Source organism: Megalobrama amblycephala, linkage group LG20, assembly GCF_018812025.1.
Source record: "Megalobrama amblycephala isolate DHTTF-2021 linkage group LG20, ASM1881202v1, whole genome shotgun sequence".
NCBI classification, from domain to species: domain Eukaryota; kingdom Metazoa; phylum Chordata; class Actinopteri; order Cypriniformes; family Xenocyprididae; genus Megalobrama; species Megalobrama amblycephala.
In genome coordinates this window covers 376,158-399,039 of record NC_063063.1, presented here as the reverse complement: position 1 = coordinate 399,039, position 22,882 = coordinate 376,158, and the positions used below count along the sequence as shown (strand labels likewise).

Here is a 22,882-nt window from a genome sequence, read left to right as displayed (position 1 = left end):
TTTTATTTTACAGTACAATTGTAATTTACAGCAGTCATTTATTTAAACGTTACATTAAAGATTACATTTAAAACTAAAATAATAATAATAATAATAATAATAATAATAATATGATTATTAATTTGACTGGGTTCCAAAAACACTAGTGTGAATGTAAATGTAACTAAAAAAAGAGGTTTGAGTCCACTTTAAAATCCAGCTACAGACAAACACTAACTAATAAAAGATTAAATATTTGATCAATTTACTTGCATGTCATGTGACCATTAACCCACATCAGAGAACCGTGAACATGCAAATGTGTCATCGAAATATTGAAAAACTAACTTTAAGTCTCACAGGGACTTCAGGTAAGTAGTTTAATCATTCGGGCAGGACTGTAAAGCGTCAGAGGAAAGCTCTAGAGACGCAGCAGAAGCTCTCGATGGCAGCGTGAGAGCGGTGCGAGAGGACAGCAGCGAGACAGAAGCCAGAAACCCAGCTGATCCGGGGCCGCTTTACCTGTTTCACAGCATCCTCATAACACGGGGGCCGTTTACTGACGGATGCAGGAGAATCTGAACTACAGAAGACAGTGCTGGATGTGGGAGACTTGGGCTCGAGGTGCCGGAGAGAGTGAGATAGAGCCTCCTATATGAGGAGACAGGGCCAAACGTTACACAGGAGCGAGAGGGACACGAGACAGAAGAACACGCTCTCTGATGTGTGTGTGTGTGTGTGTGTGTGTGTGTGTGTGTGCGGCGGCATCGAAGCTTGTTTAGGAAATCTAGCATACGATCTTCCTCAGGTGGATGGTGTAAACTCTGACCCAATGACAATCAACAGATTTAACATCAGTGTGTGTGACCAATTCAAAGCCCGGTGTGATCGAGACTCACTGTTGCAGGAGGTGCAGAACAGAATATGTGACTTTTTGTGAGTGAGATGAATTAGTCGTTGAATTAGACATACTTTCTGCTGCATGCTGGCGCTCTTGGTCTTGGCCGATCCTCTGGGGTTCAGGCTGTTCTCTGATGGACTGGTGTAGAGCGGCTGCAGGCTCCTCTGGTCAGACGGATACGAGCAGCTGACCGACTGTCCCACGCTCTTCTGCTGTAACTGTGACAGAGATATTTCAGCAGTCAGTCACAAATATTTGTCTGTGATCAGAGCTCAACTCTTCGCTTTTCATGTATTCAGTATTATAGAATCTCTGGATCAAAACACATGCAGAAAAGAGCAGAAACAAGTGATATAAGCATTGCTTATGCATGGTGTGATATTGAAAAAAAAAAAGAAAAGATTTTTAAATAAACTAGAACACTTGAATGCATGAAGCTGGAATATAGTTTTTTTTAAAGCAGAGGCTCTGTTCTTTCTGTTGATATATTGTATGTTCACTGTTCAGATATTCATACAACAAAATATTCTGGGGGCCATGAAATTTTTGTGAAAATGATCAAAAATGCAACTTTTTTTCTAAAAACTTCAAACTTGAATACATGTGAAAGTATACCTGTTCAAAATAAGAAAATAATTTTAAAGAAATAAATTCACAATTATATATATATAAGTGCTGTCAAATCGCAAGTTTGTTTACATAATTTGTTTACAAGTTTGTGTGTACTGTATATTTATTATGTATATAAATACACATACATGTATATATTTAACAAAAATATATAATATTTATATATACAATGATTACACATTTATTATGTAAACAAACTTTTATTTTGCATGCGATTAATGTGATTAATTGTTTGACAGCACTAATATATATATATATATATATATATGATCTAGACAAAAATACGAGTGATTGACTCTCTACACTGCAAAAATGGGGTCAGAAAAATCATTTTGTTTTCATTTTGAACTCAATTTTTATAGAATTTCAGTAAACAAGACTTAATATGTTTTGCTTCTCCAGGAAATATATCTTGATTTAAAGGGATAGTTCACCCAAAAATGAATATGATCCCATAATTTACAAACCCTCAAGCCATCCTAGGTGTATGGCTCACCGACATCTTTCCGACAAACACGATATCCTGCCTCTTCCGAGCTTTATAATGGGAGTGAAAGGGGGCCGTGAGATTTTGAAGCCCAAAAAAGTGCATCCATCCATCCATCATAAAAGCAATCCACATGGCTCCAAGGGGTTAATAAAGGCCTTCTGAAATAAAGTGATGCGTTTTTGTAATAAAACTATCCATATTTAAACTATAAGCTGTGTGGATTATTTTTATGATGGATGGATGCGCTTTTTTGAGCTCCCATTATTAAAGAGCCAGAATATGTTTAAATATGTCTCCGATTCGTCTGAAAAAGGAAAGCCATATACACCTAGGATGGCTTGAGGGTGAGTAAATCACAAGGTAATTTTCATTTCTGGGTGAACTATCCCTTTAAGAATGTTTAGATATTTGTGCTGGAAAACCAGACAAAATCATCATTTTTGCAGTGTTTATACATGAGTGTAAATGTAAAACATGCTGTATTCGAGTCACTGTAGAATAAATGAACAGATGCATCATGCGTGAGGTTCAGCTGCACCTGCATGTTGCGTGCGGGTCTGTGTGCGCAGCCGTCTCTCAGCAGGTACGGCTGGACGGGCGACGAGGGCTGAGGGCTGCCGGAGGGTTTGGTGACGGGCGAGTCTTGAGGAGAACACTGAGGGCTGAGGAAGGCGGACAGGCCGGCGGGGCTCGCGGACGGCGGCAGCTCGAGGCAGTGCGGCGCAGCCTGCAGCTCGCAGTGACCCACGCAGCCGCCTTTCATCTGCTTGGAAGACAGCGGGCAGCTGGAGGCCACGTGCTCTTGCTTGACCGACACGCCGTAGAACTGCTGCATCTGGGCCGGAGGCTGAAGGTGCATCATGTGCTGCGCTGGAGCGGGACAGTCGCGCTTCCTCTTGTGCAGCTGCATGCGCAGCTCCTCCACCTGCCTCTGCTCCTGGTGCAGCTTCCACGTCAGCTCCTCGATCACCTTCTGCTTCTCCACCAGCATCTTGTCCTTCTCCGCGTCGAGTCCCAGACCGTCGTCCGGCGAGGGCTGCAGGCCGAACTGCGGAGACGACATGGTGACGTCACTGAAGCTGTCGGGCAGAGAGCCGCTGACGGAGAGGTCGGACGAGGCCGGCGAGATGGGCGGCGTGGAGCCGCTGCTGCAGAAGGGGTAGAAGCCGGCCCCGTGAGACGCCGGGGACTGATAGGACGACAGCGATCCGGTGGGCGTCACGGGGAACGTGGCGGTGCTGACGTCTCCGGAGCCGGACGGAGAAGCGCAGCTGGAGTCTTTAAAGGGCCGCAGTCGTTCGATGAGCGCCGTCTTGGTGCCCGACACGGGCAGGCCGCGGATCCGCAGTTGCTGCCGCAGCTCAGACACCTGTGAGCACGGGAAACACAGTGCGTTTCAGGCTTTCTAAAGAGAACTGCTATTTAAGGCAAGAAACGTGAATTACTTACTAAAAGACACTTAATATTCAGTAGTAATATAATCAAATTGACTGCATGAGAACAAAACTCATCATTAATCAATTTTGTGACATCGACACAGTTATTGAACTGAATTGATCTGAATAATGACACTATTGTTTTTTAAGAGCTTGGAATCTGAATTTGTCTCATATTTAATGAAGTTTGCATCATTGATTCTGATATTTTCCTGGTTATTACTCAACTATTGTTTAAAAATGACCAAATGTCTGGATTAAAATGAACCCAAAATATGTTGGAAATTAAAAATCAGACACATAATTACTAGAGGAAACAATAATAATCTAAAGGTGAACATTTACTAATAATTTAATAAATGTGTATTGTTTAATTATTATTCATTAAACTTATTAATACATGTTCATTTATTAAACATATTAAAAAATGTCAATTTCTAACATATTTTGGGTTCATTTTAAGCAAAAAATACAGTAATTTTTAAACAATAGTTGAGTTAAATAAAACTACCCAGCAGGTTGGGCAAACATTTAACCCAATCGCTGGGTTAAAACAACCCAATCGCAAACAACCCAATCACTGGGTTAAAACAACCCAATCGCTGGGTTAAAACATTCCTATCACTGGGTTAAAACAACCCAATCGCTGGGTTAAAACAACCCAATCGCAAACAACCCAATCACTGGGTTAAAACAACCCAATCGCTGGGTTAAAACAACCCAATCACTGGGTTAAAACAACCTAATGGCTGCGTTAAAACAACCCAATTGCTGGATTAAAACAACCCAATGTCTGGGTTAAAACAACCCAATCGCTGGGTTAAAACAACCCAATCGCTGGGTTAAAACAACCCAGTCGCTGGGTTAAAACAACCCAATTGCAAACATCCCAATTGCTGGTTAAAACAACCCAATTGCAAACATCCCAATTGCTGGGTTAAAACAACCTAATGGCTGGGTTAAAACAACCCAATCGCAAACAACCTAATGGCTGTGTTAAAACAACCCAATCGCTGGGTTAAAACAACCTAATGGCTGGGTTAAAACAACCCAATCGCAAACAACCCAATCGCTGTGTTAAAACCCCAATCGCAAACAACCCAATCGCTGGGTTAAAACAACCCAATCGCAAACAACCCAATCGCTGGGTTAAAACAACCCAATTGCAAACAACCCAATCGCTGGGTTAAAACAACCTAATGGCTGGGTTAAAACAACCCAATCGCAAACAACCTAATCGCTGGGTTAAAACAACCCAATCGCTGGGTTAAAACAACCCAATTGCAAACATCCCAATTGCTGGGTTAAAACAACCTAATGGCTGGGTTAAAACAACCTAATCGCTGGGTTAAAACAACCCAATCGCTGGGTTAAAACAACCTAATCGCTGGGTTAAAACAACCCAATCGCTGGGTTAAAACAACCTAATGGCTGGGTTAAAACAACCCAATCGCAAACAACCCAATCGCTGGGTTAAAACAACCCAATCGCAAACAACCCAATCGCTGGGTTAAAACAACCTAATCGCTGGGTTAAAACAACCCAATCGCTGGGTTAAAACAACCTAATGGCTGGGTTAAAACAACCCAATCGCTGGGTTAAAACAACCTAATGGCTGGGTTAAAACAACCCAATCGCTGGGTTAAAACAACCTAATGGCTGGGTTAAAACAACCCAATCGCTGGGTTAAAACAACCTAATGGCTGGGTTAAAACAACCCAATCGCTGGGTTAAAACAACCCAATCGCAAACAACCCAATCGCTGGGTTAAAACAACCTAATGGCTGGGTTAAAACAACCCAATCGCTGGGTTAAAACAACCTAATGGCTGGGTTAAAACAACCCAATCGCAAACAACCCAATCGCTGGGTTAAAACAACCCAATCGCAAACAACCCAATCGCTGGGTTAAAACAACCCAATCGCAAACAACCCAATCGCTGGGTTAAAACCGCCCAATGGCTGGGTTTGTCCATTTTCAACCCAACTTTAGTTGTTTTTAACCACGCATATTTTAGTGTATATCACTCACCTGATTTATCATGGTGGAAATGTATTTGTTTTCTGTCTGTTGACAGTATTTCCTGATTTTGATTTCTGAACCTGGCTTTATCCAATGTTCAGATTTTGCTTTTGGAAATGCATGTAAATGAGTGCACATTTAATTAGATAATGCCTCATTTGCATATTCAAAAATCACATTTCAGAAATCTTGTAATACAAAGCACTTGTTTTAATGTGCGGAGATGAATCACCATATGCATCTCTCTTCACCTGTGCTGTCTGGTCTGTACTGACACACATCTTCTGATTTAAGCAGATCTGTGAGAGAGCAGCGCTACCTTCAGGTCGTCCAGGTTGGCGGGCAGCGGAGCGGGTCGGACGGGGCTGATGGAGGACGGGCTGCAGTAGCTGCTCTTCACTGGAGACGACGAGCTGCTGCTGCATGATGCTGTCTGCTCACCGGACGGCCTGAGACACACACACACACCATCAGTGAGAAGACTGGAAACAACTGATATTTGTGCTTCTGACAACTATATTTAAGCATCCATCCGGACTCACTTGTGCTGGCTGAGCGTCTGGTAGCTGAAGCTCGGCTGCGTCTGCGGCTGCGTCTGCGCATGCGAGTGCTGCTGATGCTTCTGCTGGCTGAGGATCTGCAGCTGCAGGAAGAGCTGCTGTTGCTGCAGCAGACGCGCATACGCAGAGTCCATCTGCGGCGGAGGAGATCGCTCGGCCTTCTGGTCCGGCGGGATGTACTGGTGGTACTTCAGCTTCTTCACTTTCGGCTTGATATCTTTGGGTTTCTTGTGGCGGTTCTTCTCAGACACTTTGGACTGCTTTGCACAGTAAAAGAACAGAGGATTCGAGTCACTGATTTCAGAGTGAGCGCTTCACATCACAGTAACATCATCTGTGACTTTAATGCTTGTTTAGTCGTACCTTGACTAAGGCAGGAACTGGAATCGGTGGAGTTTCCTGGCCGTTTGTCATGTTCTCCTCTTGGTTTTGAGCGCCGCCGTCTTTACTCTGAGAGCCCTGAATAACAGATTATTCTACTGTTAAATGATGAAACATGATTGACTGATATTATGTTAACCCTGACATATGAAATAATAATACTAGTCAGAAATGTTTTAAATGGAACAGTTTATCAAACCTTTAGAGAAAAAAAAAATTGCATGTTTTTTGTTGAGTATCATATTCGATACATCAGGCTTTTATGGCTCATTTAGTCTGATATAATGAGAATATAGAGAAAAAACAGCTAAATTTTATTCAGAGACTTTTGCAAAAATATGCAGTTTAGTGCAGATGCTGATATTTATATGGATGTAAATCAGTGAGAACTTTATAACAGTACAGCAGATACTGACATAAAATGCATATAAATATCAATATCTGCCAATAATATCTCAGTAAGATGATATTTAAATAATCAAAGCTCTGTAGTTTTAAAACATATAATGCAATGCAATGATGATTGACAGATGAACAAATAAACCTTCCTTAAAAGATGATGATCATATTTCATACTCATTTTTTTCTAATAAATGCTGTCCGAGTTGAAATATTACTAACAATATCAAAGTTATTCTTGCGTTCAAATCAGAGCAGATTTCACAGCAGAAAGACACGTGAAGCACAAGATAACTTGATAAAAATGTCTAAACTATCAATCGGTAGATTCAGAGACTGTATCAAATATGATACCGCAGGCTTTATAGGGTTAAATAAATAGAATTACACTTGAACAATTTCTTCTGTTAACATTTCTGCAAAAGGCAGGTGACATTGTTTATAAGATTTATATATTTCCCAAGTACTTTGCATTTAAAAAGTGCCACACATGCGGCGATTATTATTAAACACGTACATAATTTACAGCGTTCACAAGCTAAACTAAATATTCCGCGCACGCTTTCACTCCACGTGATCTCGGGTCATGAAGATCTGATGCCAGGCCTCCTGACAGCTACAGCCAGTGGTTTATTACGCCTGTTGCCAGAGAATGGGCAATCATTCCCATGCCTGCAGCAACGCTGTACAGCACAATACACTCCTGACTGCGTCAGAAACACGCTGAGCTGAGCTGGGCAGAGAGTCAGAGAGCTGTCAGACGCCTCCTCAGAGCCTGAGCAGAACACTGCAGTTCCCTGAGCCGCCACAGGGGGCAGGCTGACCTCAACCTGAGTCCTGGACCTTTACATTTAACTAATCAAACCGCATATGATATGATGATATGATGACTGTTGGTTTGTGGTTGTGGAGCAGCCGTGACTCACGTGATCAGTGCCGGTGAGGGTCGGAGAGGTCGAGCCGCTGCTCTTGTTCTCCGTGAGCGACTCTTCACTGCGATCCGGAGACAGACTCTCGCTGCCGCTGTCCTCCTCGAACGCATACGAGTCCTCCTGCCTCGGGAGCTTCCCATGGTTCACTGGGGAGATAAGAGAGGGACGCAGGAGTGCGGTGAGATACAGGACTCGAACGCATGGAGATAAGCTCACAGAGACGCGGATCAATCCGAGAAGACAAACAGAGCAAAGATAAGACGGACACATTCGCTTCAGCTAACGTGAAGCGAGACGGATTGACATCTCAACACCAGCAGTGTTTGAAAGAATCACAGGGTTCTGAAGTCTGTGTAAATATTTGAGCAAAAGTCTGTTTGCGTGTGCTGTTGAACGCTCGTCATGTGCACGTAGTCGTACACTTGTGCCAGAGCTGATGTGGACAGGTGTGTGTGTGTGTGTGAGAGAGCATGTGAGCTGCCAGCAGCAGTGCAGGGACTGCTTTCAATCAGGTTCTCTGCTGGGCACACACACCGTCACACTCAGGAGTGTGTGAGAGTTATTTCCTCCACTTGTTGATGTTGGACGGACCGTGGCGTTGTGACGAGGCCCAGCGAGCAGCTGACCGTCCACTTACTCTATCTTAGATCATCTGAGTCAGTGTTTGTGAAGAAAATGCCCATCTGTGCAATGCCACTTTTATTTGATTTACAGACACAGAGGAGAGGCGACGAGAAACAGAGGGGAAAACAGTCACATTCCACAAATACGCCACAAAATTAGGACCTGAAACACTTCATATTTATTTTATTTTCAACAAAAGCTCAGCGAAACGAGGTGCTAACCTTTCAATAAAATGTTCAACGTCAACCTCAAAACATTAACAGATATTTACATATGGATTTATTATCTGTTTTACTCTTTATTTATTTTATATGAGGTCTGTCATTTTTCCCAACACTATTCCTAGAATTTGGGACATTAGTAGTAGTAATTAGGAGCTAAGCACTGAAGGAATCGTTAGTTTTCTTACTAATATTATTATTGTTTTTCCGCACTGGGAGTCTATGGCAGCCGTAAGAAGGGAAATGATGACGTTTGGCACACTTGTAGTGATGGTAATGAATAGTAATCTGAGAAACTTCAGGGTCTCTAGGACCAACTCTATAGCGCCACCACCAGTTCACAAATGTTTATAACTTTTGAACCATTTATTGTATAAAAATGAAAAAGTCCTAGTACACCTGATTCCTCTCTTCATGCCGATCACACTCAAGCCCCAGGTATACTTCGGCCGTCCGTGTTCGTGCACCGTCCTCATGACGTAAATTTCGCCAGCCGCACGCCCCGTCCACGTGCATGAATTAGTTTAATATTTAAAAGTATTGTTTTGTTTTTACCATCATTGCATATTTCTCTAATAAACTTTTTTTTTTAATTACTTGAATCACTTGCTTTAGACTCCGCCCATTACAATAGTGGCCATTTTGAAAAGAACAGTATTCCATTTTTTGCTGCTACTCCAAATTTTCAGATTTTTTTTAATTCATCTTTGTTTAAAAGTTATGATATCGGAAACTTGACCCAAAATTGGTTCAAAGGCTGTATCTCGGCCAAACTTTAATCCATCAGAACGAAACTTGGTAGGCTGCGTCAGAGCCATCATCTGAGGGTCCATGCCAAATGTGATAACAGCGCCACCTACAGGTCATGAGATCTGAAAAATTGGTATTTTGCTCATAACTTTTGAAGAATTTCTCAGAAAATCATTGGTGTTTCTTGTGTCATGCCGAATCTGTGGATACCAATTTTTCCAGGAACCGTCGGTTGCCATTCTGAAATTTGTCATAAAATATAATAAATTGCAATATCTTTTAAACGATTCGACATATGGACACAACATTTGGTAGGGTTCATTGACAGCATGTCCTGAAGGTACCTGAGAAGTTTGAACACAGCGCCACCTATGCAAAAACACTTAAAGCTTTTGAAAACACAGTCCAAAATTAGTTTTCTGTCATTTCGTTCCTTGGTTTATGCTGATTCTGACGATTTCTCATTTGTCATTTTCCATCATTGTGTTTGTCCGCCATATTGAAGTAAATGAAAAAGAGTTTTTTCACCACTCCTCATACAAAAGTTGTCGAATTTGTCTCAAATAGGCTCATATAATCTTTGGACTGATCCACACAGAAAAATTACTGATCAAATTTTTGATACTGTTCATGATAAATAACGTTCTGACTTCGACAGTCACTGTGTTTGTTGTTCTATGAAAAATAGTTTAGCATGCAAATCCAATAGCAGAGGCCGTTCTTTCTAATGTGGATTTTGACTATCAGGTTATGTAAAAAACGACATGATTTAGATTTGCATGCTGTAGACAGGACCTCAGAATAAGGACAAGCCAAAATCCACATTTGTGCAGTGTTTATTTCATTTTAGATAATGCTTGATGGAGTTTGCAAAACAAAAACATGTGATTTGTAATTGTTTAAAAAAAGTAATGAACACTACTTTACTACCACCTAATTAGTGGAAAGTGTCATGAGATCATTAGCCGTGTTTCCATCCACCTATTTTTATGCATATTTTGGGATATCACATAAAAAACACTGGATGGAAACGCCAAGATGTGCATAAATTCTAAAACTACACATAAAAAAGACATGCACACAAACTACGATGGAAACACATTGACTGTGTTTATTGTGTTTCGTCTGACGCTCTGAGACCAACTCATTTATGATGGAGGAGAAAGAGCCTGATTGAAGAAACTTACATTTTTATTACTGATATTTTGTGCCAGTTTCCCAGGAAGTGATGATTTTGTTCTCTTGAACACATGGGATGGAAACGCAGCTTTATTCGCAAATGTGTTATGCCAAATTCCAAGTTAAATCCACAACTTTGGAAAGAAACATGCATCAGCGCAGCAACAGACAACAGCAACAGCAGCTTCCAAAAGAGTTTTTGTTCATCTTCAGCACACATATACAATCCTCAACTGAAGCCCATGTTAATCTGAAGCGACACAGGTCTGACGCAGGCGTCTCCGGAGGAGCGGCTCCGTCTGCTCAAACACCTTTGTAGGTGGCTGGACGGAGCCGCGTAAATCATGCCGAGTCAAAACAGAGAAACGGGGGGACGCTCATTTGATCTCCAGTGAAAAGGGTGGATCTAAATACAGCTGCTGTTTGTCTCAATAAAACACGCTCGTCTTCCAGCAGAGGTAATATAAACCGTCGCCCCCAGCCTCATGCCTGCCTTATGCAATGCATTTACCGACAGCTCCGGGGGAAACAGGCAAATGTTTACTTTCAGCATGTACCAAAACATTGGCTTTGGGGGATCTGAGAGGAAAACGTACGGCGGTCCGACCGCATAGTAAACACATTGCGAGGAGCCGACGGCCTCCTAAATCAAGCTGTGTTTGTTGGGAGGATTCTGAGGAATCTGGGATCGCAGGGACGCTCATGCAAAGAAGACGCAATACATATTTCCTCGCTGATCTGATTGTAATGCAGAAAAAGACACATTTTAACTCTGACCCAGCTGACAAAAATATATCCTAAGAACGTTTTGCTAACGTTTGCATTAAGTTATGAAATGAATGTTCTCTGAACGTTTAAAATTTCTAGTTTTAAAAGCATTTTTTTCTTGGTTATGGGAACGTTAGAGAAAACATGATTTCATCATTTTGCAAATATTTTGTGATTATATTCATTATAACACTTTTCATTAATATTTTGAATTCATTTTTTTTTTATATATATATATATATATATATATATATTTCCAGTTTTCATTTTAATTTTAGTTTTTTTTTTTTAACATGCCTATATATATGTTTTTATCATTTTTTAGTTCAGTTTCAGTTGTAGTTATTTTAATACATAAAACTACATGAAATTAAGAAAACTTGGCAACTAGCTAAAATAAAATTTATGAAAAAAAATTATTTATATATTATGATTATGATATTTTTTTTTAGTTCAGTTAATGTTCATTTTACCAGGTAATGATTTTTTTTATATATAATTATTTGTATTTTTTACGGTTTTGGTTTTAGTTAACTGCTGTATAATAACTCAGCTCAGAACTATTTTTAAAAAAATAATTTGTAACGTGACTAATGTAATGTGCAACTGAAATGTTTCCATTAATGATGTATAAATAATATTTGTGCTGATGTTTTGGGAACATTATTAAAGACCAGATAACTTTGAGCGAACGTTCTATTAATGTTACCGGAAGAACGTTTCTTCTCTGGGAAGGTTTGGTTTTCAGCCAAAAGCTCTCAGGATTTACTGAAGCATGTCGTGGCAGTCTGTGAAGACCATGAAATATCTCTAATAATACCTTTCATCGCCGCCTCTTTAACCGTGGAATGGACAGGAATGATGTTCTTCTCCACCAGCTCCAGCGGGCCGGGTCTGAGAGCGATCTTCTCGTTCAGGTCGTCGGCGAGCCGGGCTCTCTTGAGTTTGTTCTGCGAGTCTTGTGCGAGGCTTTCGCCGGCCGGCTCTGTGTGACCAACACAAAGATCTTCACTCAAACTGAACCAGAGTCACTCCAGATTAAACAGTGAGTGTGCGTCAGCGTGAAGCGAGTCTCGAGTGTCAAACGCTCCGGCCAGAAAACATGCATTTGCTCAGAACATGATCAGTTCACATCAGGATATATTGTTATTTACATTTATGCATTTAGTGACAAAAGAGGAGCAAAAGCAATTCATCAAAGAGACAACAATACACATGGACACCTAGATTAATCATTCTGTGTTTATATTTTATTTTTTAAAGCTCTTACCTTGTAGAATATGCATGTTGACGAGCTCGGACTTCTCTGGTCTACTCCTGATTTTGTGTTTTAAGTAATCTCCAGTCTGAAACATCACATATTATGATTGGATTTTCACACACTTTCAAAATGCATAATTGCTGAATCAAATTTCATTCACAATAATACAAAAAAATCACAGAAATCTACAGTTTTCAACATTGATAATAATCATAAAATAATCATAAATGTTTCTTGAGCAGCAAATCATCACATCAGAATGATTTCTTAAGGATCATGTGACACTGAAGACTGGAGTAATGATGCTGAAAATTCAGCTTTGATCACAGGAATAAATTACACTTTACTATATATTCACATAGAAAACAGCTGATTTACATTGGAATAATATTTTGTGATTTTTACTGTATTTTTAATCAAATAAATTCAGCTTTGATCACAGGAATAAATTACACTTTACTATATATTCACATAGAAAACAGCTGATTTACATTGGAATAATATTTTGTGATTTTTACTGTATTTTTAATCAAATAAATTCAGCTTTGATCACAGGAATAAATTACACTTTACTATATATTCACATAGAAAACAGCTGATTTACATTGGAATAATATTTCACTATTTTTGCTACATTTTTGATTTTTTTCTTTGGTCTTCTTTCATAAACATTAAAAATACCGACCCCAACCTTTTGAATGGTAGTATATGTGTGAAATGTTATTTGTTTCAGAATTGATGAATTTTGCAACATTAGCACTGATATTTTCCTGTTTATCACTGTAAATCTGCTTTGAAACAATCTGTATCGAATAAAGCGCTGACTCGACCAAGACAATTAATGAACTAGTACTGATGTCAGAAAATGAATAATTTCTCAAACTAAACGGCTGCCGGCGCGTGACCGTGTTTGCGAAGGATTCTCGGAGATAATGTTGCTTATTCTTCTAACCTTGGATCGCTCCAGACTTTTCCTCTGTTCGTGGAACGCAGCCGGACTCTTCAAGGCTGGAAAAACAAATGAGAAAGAACTGAGTGAATATGATAGACTTTTATCTGTAAAGCCGTCCGTGAACACACTGTCAGAGAATCTTACATAAATAATTTCTGGCAGTGTCTGATTTGGCTGCATGTTTCTCTCCTAAAGCTGAATTATAGTCCCGAATCAAACACTGCAGAGAAACAGACGAGAGGCACTTATTACTCGAAGCCATGAGCATTAAACCTCAGCGTGGAACTCGTTCCCTTCGGACATGATTGAGACTGAACCTTCTGGCAAAGTTCTCTCAAAGTTATGAACAAACGTTAACAGAACATTTATCTGCTCTTTAATAATGTTCTCAAAGTGTTATCAGGAAATCGTTCATGTTGGTCCAACGTTACAACCTGTTTCAGAACGTTCAGAGAACAAAGTTCATGGGAGTGTTAGCAAAACGATCTTAGAATATATTTGTTAAATGTTTGTGTCTCGGGAGGATCTGACTGCAGGAGCACCAGAATCCAGATTAACCCAACATTACAGAAGACACACATGAAACACCTGCAGACGGTTATAAAGGGACTGTACAGACGACACAAGAACAGATCAACCATTTCAAAATAAAAGCACAGGAAAAAGCTGCAGGACACTGACTTCTCACAAGAAAATTACAGAAAGCTTTGAAATCCATCATTCTGATCACGTTAAAGGGTTAGTTCACCCAAAAATGAAGTTTCTGTCATGAATTACTCCCCCTCATGTCGTTCCACACCCGTAAGACCTTCATTCATCTTCAGAACACAAATTAAGATATTTTTGATGAAATCCGAGCAATATAATCAACACTTTCAAGGTCCAGAAAGGAACTAAAGACATCATTAAAACAGTCATGTGACTGCAGTGGTTCAATCTTAATGTTATGAAGAGACGAGAATACTTTTTGTGCGCAAAAACAAAACAAAAATAACCACTTTATTCAACAATCTCTTCTCTTCTGTCATTATCTTACGCAGGTGACGCAGTAACACAGTGAAGCTTCCGTGTTTACGTCCGAACGCCGGCTCAGTATTGGCCAGAGCTGGTCATGTGATCAGTACGGCACATGTGTGTGAAGCCGGCCAATAATGAGTCGGCGTTCTGACGATGAACCTGGAAGCGCTGGACGTAAACAACGAATGAGAATGACACAGAAGAGATGAGATTGTTGAATAAAGTGGTTATTTTTGTTTTGTTTTTGCGCACAAAAAGTATTCTCGTGTCTAATTCGTGTTCTGAAGATGAACGAAGGTCTTACAGGTGTGGAACGACATGAGGGAGAGTAATTAATGACAGAAATTATATTTTTGGGTGAAGTAACCCTTTAACTAGACACATGTGAGCTGTCATTCACTGAGGAGGAAACATTAGAAACATTCGCTCACATTCTGTGTGTCAGAGCGGCTCTGATACTCATGAACAACTGCAGATAACAGGAGCAGGTCACTGTGAGTTCAGAGTGTGTGTGTGTGTGTGTGTGTGTGTGTGTGTGTGTGTGTGTGTGTGTGTGTGTGTGTGTGTGTGTGTGTGCGTGTGACATCAGGACAATAATGTGTCTAATGACATGGGTATGACATAGTTTTTACAAGGAGAAGGTGACTTATGAGGGCATTACTCCATGTCTCCACTTTTCAAAAGGCTTATAAATCACACAGAATGAGTTTTTGTGAGAAAGTAAAAGTGTTTCCTGTGATGGGTAGGGTTAGGGGTAATGTAGGGGGAGAGAAAATACGGTTTGTACAGTATAGAAACCATTACACCTATGGAATGACCCCACAATTCACAAAAACAAACCTGTGTGTGTGTGTGTGTGTGTGTGTGTGTGTGTGTGTGTGTGTGTGTGTGTGTGTGTGTGTGTGTGTGTGTGTGTGTGTGTCAAGTCAAGTCAAGTCAAATTTATTTTTATTGTCCCCACAAGTTTAGTAATACCAGCAAATTTTGACCTTGTGGGGACATTCTTTTTGTTCCCCATGAGGAAACAAGCTTATAATGATTATTTATTAAACAATTAAATGAAAACTGCATATATATATATATATATATATATATATATATATATATATATATATATATATATATATATGCATATTTCCTTTATTTGTTTAATCATTTTTAAATATGTTTTTGTTTAAAATGATCCTGATGTCTGTTTTCTTCCGTTAATAGTTAGGCTCATAATGCTATTTTAAAGCAAAAAAGTTGCATTGCTACAGATGTAAAAAAATAAACCAAGAAGAACAGCAAGAATATCCCCGCTAGAGTCCATAAAGCTCTGAATGTCCATGCGAGCGTCTCCTCAGACGCAGAGAGCCGACCGCTGCTTTCAAGTGTCTAATGAAGAGCAGATGTGCTCAGGGAGATGTATACACAAGGCATATGTGCGGTCCATCCTTTCAAACCGCAGGAAAGATTGAAATATCACCTCCACGGAGGAATGCCACCAATTGCATAATTCCAGCCTTCACACACAGCGCTGTGAAATGTAAAGTGCTTATGATTTATGAGAGATATAGTGTGCTAGCGCTCGGATTAGATCAGAGGGATGGACCAGATTTCACCATGCAGAAATAAAACAAACACAAGAACAATTGTCTTAAGTCACAGGAAAAAAAGCACGACAGGCACGCGCAGTAAAACATGCATTTTCTAAACACTCTATCTGCTGTAATACAGCTATCCCTTTCCCACGTGTATTCAGACTGCAGCACGTAGCACCTATTTAAATGCTTAAAAAAACCTGTTTATCTGACTTTGCCGACCTGTTGTCTGCCATATAAAGATAAACAGCCATTGAAATGTCTTTTTTTAAGGCCGGCAGACTGACCAATCACAGCTCTGGAGGGATTTTATCTCCAGCAGGCTTGCTGAAATCGACAGGGTCGAGCTGCAGCTGATTCTCCTCAGTTTAAAACACCTCCACACCAAACACTGCTGAATTCATTAAACCTCAAGCTAAGTGTTACTTACACCAATAAGACCTGATATATTTTATCAGAAGGAAAATCCAAACTGTATTAATACTGTGAAGCTGCTTTGAATCAATTTCTATTGTATAAAGGCGCTATAAAAATAAAAGTGACTTGAAATGACTCTGTTTTCTTTAATATCTTTTGGTATTTAGTTATGAATGAACTTACATGGCTTTAAATACACGGGTCACTGATGCCTCTCTCTCTCTTTCTTTTGTCTTATTCAGTGTTATTTTAGTATTATTTGAGATACTATTATAGTTTTTACTAATATTTTGAAGTATTTTTTATTTGTATATTTTCATTTTAATTTCAGTTAAAGTTTTAGTAATTTAGTTGAGTGTTTTTGATATTTTTTAAATATATTTTTATATACATATATTTTAGTTTTAGCTTTAGTTGATTTAATACATCAATTTAAACTAAATGAAAATGAGAAATGTTGCCTTGGCAACTATAGAAAAATAAATGTAATATATTTAATAAAGTAAGAAAAAAGTAATTAGTTTTATCTTTTATATTAATTATCATTTATTTTATTTAAAGTAACAAAAATTATAATTTTTTTTTTAAATTTAACTATAATCATAAAAAAATGCAATTAATACATACAATGACTTAAAAGCCCCTTGTCTATGATGCCTGAATTAAATTAATTTCTACATTTCGGAATCATTAATTCATAATAAAGAAAAAAATCCCACTTAAAATTGAACCTTATTAAGTAGTTTGCCAAAATCACCAAACACAAAAGTCATGTGGTCAAACCAACATGCTGAAACATGCAGGGAAAATCTAAAACAGGAAATGATGTCATAGAGATTACAAATAATTTCACCTTTTTATGACAAGGTTGTGAAATATCACGATGTGCGACTCCCCCAAAACACAATGATATTTATACTTTAATAATTCATAGTATTTGTAAAAAATACTTTCTACCTTGGAATATATATATATATATATATAGAGAGAGAAAACATGATGCATATGTTGCAGTTTTTAAGAACATGATGCACATGATAAACCCTTGAAATGGAAGTGGAACAATGTCCATGATGTGATTTTCAGATATAAAGCGATGCTGTTTTGCCTGATCATCTGTTTATGATCTTTCTTATCACCTGTGGAGAGCTGGCCGACTGCAGCGAGTGTGAGAGTGGCTCTAGTGTGTAAATGTTAGCAGGTGTTGAGTGTGTAACTCTTCAGGTCACCTGACGCTCGCTGCCATGGAAACGCTTCACTTATTTGTCAAATACCAATAATGCCCTGTGCATTTAGTCTCAGTCTCTGTGGAGGCGCAGAAGTGTGAAGGTGTTACTCACGAGGCATGATGCCCTGGTCAGCGAGCTGCTCGCGTGTCCTCCTCTGCTGGAGTCTCAACTGCAGGACTGTGGGTGGAGGAGGAAACAGATAATGACTCATCATGAGTGAAGCTGCACAAATCAGACATAAATCTGCGTCCGGAGAAGGAACACATCATCCTGTATGGACGGGCAGATGCTGCACACACACACACACACCAGCGTGGATTAACAGCCCACCTCTCACGTTTATGAGCGCATCCCTCCCAGGCTTCATGAGGACCACACACTGAAGGGAAGATTTGTTTAAAGCCAGGAGCTGTGTTTATCAGAGCACTACATCCTGTTTTAAGAAATATTTGTGGCTCTGTTGCTTCATTTTTGTCTTTGTTTTGGGTGGTGTGTCTCTCATCACGACAACTCGTCACTGCATGAGCGCCTGTGTTTAAACGTCTGCGCAAAACATACTGTGTGCAAGACTGATAAAGAATACATAAAAATGGCTTCGCTTCTCTATAAATAACATTTTACAACAGTTAGTTCCAGTCCTGATATTTAGTTTGACTCTAAACATGCCAGTTGGTGATGACAAGTGAACGTCCTTCAATTGAAGCATTCATTAAACTGATTCATTTAAAACACTGAATCATTCAGGATGAAAAATTATTGTCTTCATAAACAAGTCATTGAATGATTCACTCAACCAATTCATTCAAAAACACTGATTCACTCAGGAACTAAACAAGTAATTGTCTTTATAAATGAGTCATTGAATCATTCACTCAACCAAATTCATTCAAAACACTGATTCATTCAGGAATAAAACAGGTAATTGTCTTAATAAATGAGTCATTGAATCATTTACCCAACCAATTTGTTCAAAACACTGAATAATTCAGGAACAAAACGAGTAATTGTCTTCATAAACAAGTCATTGAATGATTCACTCAACCAATTCATTCAAAACACTGATTCACTCAGGAACTAAACAAGTAATTGTCTTTATAAATGAGCCATTGAATCATTTACCCAACCAATTTGTTCAAAACACTGAATAATTCAGGAACAAAACGAGTAATTGTCTTTATAAATGAGTCATTGAATCATTCACTCAACCGATTTATTAAAACAAGAATAAATTAAGGAATGAAATGAGCAATTGTCTTCATGAATGAGTCAGTGAATCATCCACTCAACTGATTCATTGTAAACACTGATTCATTCAGAAAGGACACATGTAATTAGGTGTGTTTGACTTGAAGCAGAGCTGCGCAGACCGATCGGTGTATGACATCACAGTACCGCAAGAACAATTCAAAAGCACGCGTAACCATCTGTTATCTAATCGCTCTCGCAGTACTTTGATGTCATACACCGACCGGTCTGCGCAGCTCAAGTCGGACGCGCGTATTGTGTTTATAAATTAGTCATTGAATCATTTACCCAACCAATTTGTTCAAAACACTGAATAATTCACGAACAAAATGAGTAATTGTCTTTATAAATGAGTCATTGAATCATTCACTCAACCATTTCATTCAAAACACTGATTAATTCAGGAATTAATTGAGTAATTGTCTTTATGAATGAGTCAGTGAATCATCCACTCAACTGATTCATTGAAAACACTGATTCATTCAGAAAGGAAACAAGTAATTAGGTGTGTTTGACTTGAAGCAGAGCTGCGCAGACCGATCGGTGTATGACATCACAGTACCGCAAGAACAATTCAAAAGCACGCGTAACCATCTGTTATCTAATCGCTCTCGCAGTACTTTGATGTCATACACCGATCGGTCTGCGCAGCTCAAGTCGAACGCGCGTATTGTGTTTATAAATTAGTCATTGAATCATTTACTCAACCAATTACTTCAAAACACTGACTCATTCAGGAATGAAACAGTTGTCTTTATGAGTAAGTCACTGGATCATTCACTCAAGAGATTTGTTAAAAACACATTGATTCTGGAACAGAACAAGAGTGAGTCATTGAATCATTCATTCAAATGATTCATTCAAAACACAGATTCAGTCAGGAAGAAAACAAGTAATTGTTCTTAAGAGTGAGCCATTGAATCATTCACTCAAGAAACTCATTCAAAACACTGCATGTTTTTCTAGGAAACACGTTGATTCTGTTTTCGCCTCATTTGGAACTATTTTCATTGGCGGAGCAAAAATAGACAAAGTAAATGGCAATATTTTGTCTAAAAATGTAAGTTACTCTTTGTTTATTGAACTGCAATATCACACTCGCAATCACAGCTGTGTTGATACTCAGAAAAATATCATTCTTGCTTGTGTGATATTGCTTAAATACATTCCCGAAACATAAGCTTCGGTTGTGGGCATGTCAACGTTCATTCCTTCATCCATTCGTTCTTCCATTTATCATCGCAATCCATCAACCAGCTGCAAAATTGTGCCGTCGACACACAAGCAACCCGACTGACGGATGGTCGTGTGTTCGCTCGTACCTCTGAGATCATGCAACAGCTATCTGCGTACATCTGCTTTTGTTTAGGTCACACAACCTGTACTTCTGTGTGCGGTGCCAGCAACTGTCATGGACTGCAAGTATGTGGACAAACAAGAGAAATCTAATGATGTCGAGCTCTGGCACACCGACACAACCTCTCACGCACAAACAATACTGGCAGCTCTCTCGCATGATCGCTGATATGAACTGAGACCATCATTGCCAGTCTGTTTTTGGCAGACGGAACGAAACTCAATCTGGACCAATCTAGATCAAACTTTTAATGCTGCGGCGCTGTTCTTTTGCCATAAGAACAGTCACTGGATTCTAACGTTCGCTCTTATGATCTCCAGAAACAGGTGAGTTCATAAGAGCTGAACGTGGAAAAATGCCTTCTGGCAACATAAAACGTCTTACCAGGGCAAAAGAGAGCAGCAGACCCCATGATTGCCCTCAGTGATTGCCCTCAATAAGAATTATCACAGCTTTGCAGACAAACTGGATCACATAACCTTCAACAATCAAAACCAGATGAGTGACTCAAGAGCTTAAAAATAGATGCAGCACTTGTCTTCAAGGCACATACCTGCAAAAACAACTTGTACCCTGTATAATTTGTCCAAATGAGGGCAATTACGTATTAATTATGCAATTGCACAATACACATGCTACGTTAGAATAGTACAAACTAGTACAAACCCAGCAACAGGGAACGTTCTGGCAAGGTTCTCTCAAAACGTTCTTCCGGTAACGTTAATAGAACGTTCGTTTAAGGTTATCTGGTCTTTAGTAATGTTCGCAAAAACATCATTTATGCATCGTTCATGAAACATTTCTACTTTTCGTTAAAAGAACATTCAAAAGTAACGTTCCCATAATGTTTGAAGAATGATAAAATGGAATGTTCCCCTAACGTTCACATAACCAAGAAAAAAACGTGCATGTTTTGAGCATTAAGAGATCACTCAGAAATAAAGTTTTCATAACTTAATGGGAATGTTGGCTAAACGTTTTTAGAACATATTTGTCTAATACAGTGTACACACTGTCCTTGTTTGTTAAAAACGTCTTAATACGGTGGCGTAACTCTATTAAACAGAAATGTCATGAGCTGTATCAGAGGGACTGCATGACAGACGCTCTGTTAACTGTAAATAGCAGGGCTGTAATCTTGACACGACACAGGCAGCCGTGACACATGCACTCATACTGAGAGTCTGAGGCTCGCTGATGGGGAGTTTGCTCACGGTGGCACTTTATATACGACACAACGAAATGGCACGAGGAAAACCTGTTTGATTGTCAAATTTCAGCTCAGAGTTAGTGAAGGACATCATTCCCTGTGACTGAGGCTGCCGGGTGGGAGAAAGGATATGCTGGGAGAACTCGCTGATCTCCACCAGAGGACTAAAGGCCCGAACCGGTGTGACGTCATTTCCAACACAAATGAAAGGAGTTCTGGAGTTCGAAACAGCTTGCCAAAGTGAAACACCTTCACGTAGGTGGGTGTGGTTCTGAGGCTCCGCCTTCTTTGAGGTGTGAATCTTCTCCGGTTTCTTCTGTTCAGACACGAGTAAAAACACACTGGAGAGCCGCTTTATAGTAGAAACTGAAGCTTCTGTGCTTTTCTGTGTTTAATACTGTAAAGCTGCCGCTTTAAAAGAAACTTATAATGCCCCTTTCACAAGATGTAACATCAGTCTCTGGTGTCTCCAGAATGTGTGTGTGAAGTTTCAGCTCAAAATCCCCCACAGATCATTTATTATAGCTTGTCAAATTTGGGCGTGAGCAAAAACACGCCGTTTTTGTGTGTGTCCCTTTAAATGCAAATGAGCTGCTGCTCCCGCCCCCTTTCCAGAAGAGGGCGGAGCTTTAACAGCTCAACAACAACAAAGCTGGAGAATCTCACGCAGCCAAAATGATGAAAGTGTTCAGCCTTACATTGTTCAAACCGGAGTCGACACTGATGGAGAGACTCAGGAAGAAGCTACAACTTTTAGGACGTTTCTGAATGGTTAGTGGATAAATTGATGTAGTTGCTGTAGAGTTGATTCAACTCATCCACTAGCATGTGCCGTCATGTTCATCTTTTGTGCAAATCCAGATTGGTGGAATTCTATGCAATTTGCAATTTTAAAAAGTAACTTGCCAATGGGGTCAGAAAAATAAACTTAATTCAAAGGGAAAACAAAATACATTTTCTTATAATGATATTTTTTTCTTGCATTTCATTTTGATATTCTCTCAGAAAACATAATATAATATCTTATGTAATTTTACTTCTGAAGCATATATACCTAAAGACCTTTGACTTTGAAAATGCTGGGTTAAAAACAACCCAAGTTGGGTTGAAAATGGACAAACACAGTGATTGGTTTTATTTAACTCAACTATTGTTTAAAAATTACTGTATTGCTCGCTTAAAATGAACCCAACTTTGTCCATTTTCAACCCAGCATTTTTTAGAGTGTACCGTACATTACACTTACATTATATTTAGGTGTATTTTTCACATAAAGATGATTTAATTAAGGCAGTTTTAGTGACTCGCGGTCACATATTTCTGTAGAAACACTCTGTGG

At 39.3% G+C, this 22,882-nt stretch overlaps 1 protein-coding gene across 15 annotated transcripts in view; it reads right to left on the bottom strand.

The window, feature by feature from the left end:
- The window catches only part of myocd (myocardin), a 140,976-nt gene that overhangs the window by 5,210 nt on the left and 112,884 nt on the right, over positions 1 to 22,882 (bottom strand). For 8 of the 15 annotated variants that reach the window (XM_048170154.1, XM_048170162.1, XM_048170160.1 and 5 more), the window contains 11 exons: positions 17,843 to 17,908; positions 13,486 to 13,541; positions 12,543 to 12,618; positions 12,093 to 12,257; positions 7,725 to 7,876; positions 6,382 to 6,477; positions 6,001 to 6,278; positions 5,778 to 5,907; positions 2,539 to 3,369; positions 952 to 1,098; positions 502 to 630 (listed from right to left, as the gene is read on the bottom strand). In XM_048170154.1, the coding sequence (XP_048026111.1) occupies positions 502 to 630; positions 952 to 1,098; positions 2,539 to 3,369; positions 5,778 to 5,907; positions 6,001 to 6,278; positions 6,382 to 6,477; positions 7,725 to 7,876; positions 12,093 to 12,257; positions 12,543 to 12,618; positions 13,486 to 13,541; positions 17,843 to 17,908 (2,126 nt within the window). Of the gene's footprint in view, positions 1 to 501; positions 631 to 951; positions 1,099 to 2,538; positions 3,370 to 5,777; positions 5,908 to 6,000; positions 6,279 to 6,381; positions 6,478 to 7,724; positions 7,877 to 12,092; positions 12,258 to 12,542; positions 12,619 to 13,485; positions 13,542 to 13,629; positions 13,706 to 17,842; positions 17,909 to 22,882 lie in introns of those variants that run through there. The other 7 variants (XM_048170165.1, XM_048170167.1, XM_048170166.1 and 4 more) reach the window with 4 other exon arrangements.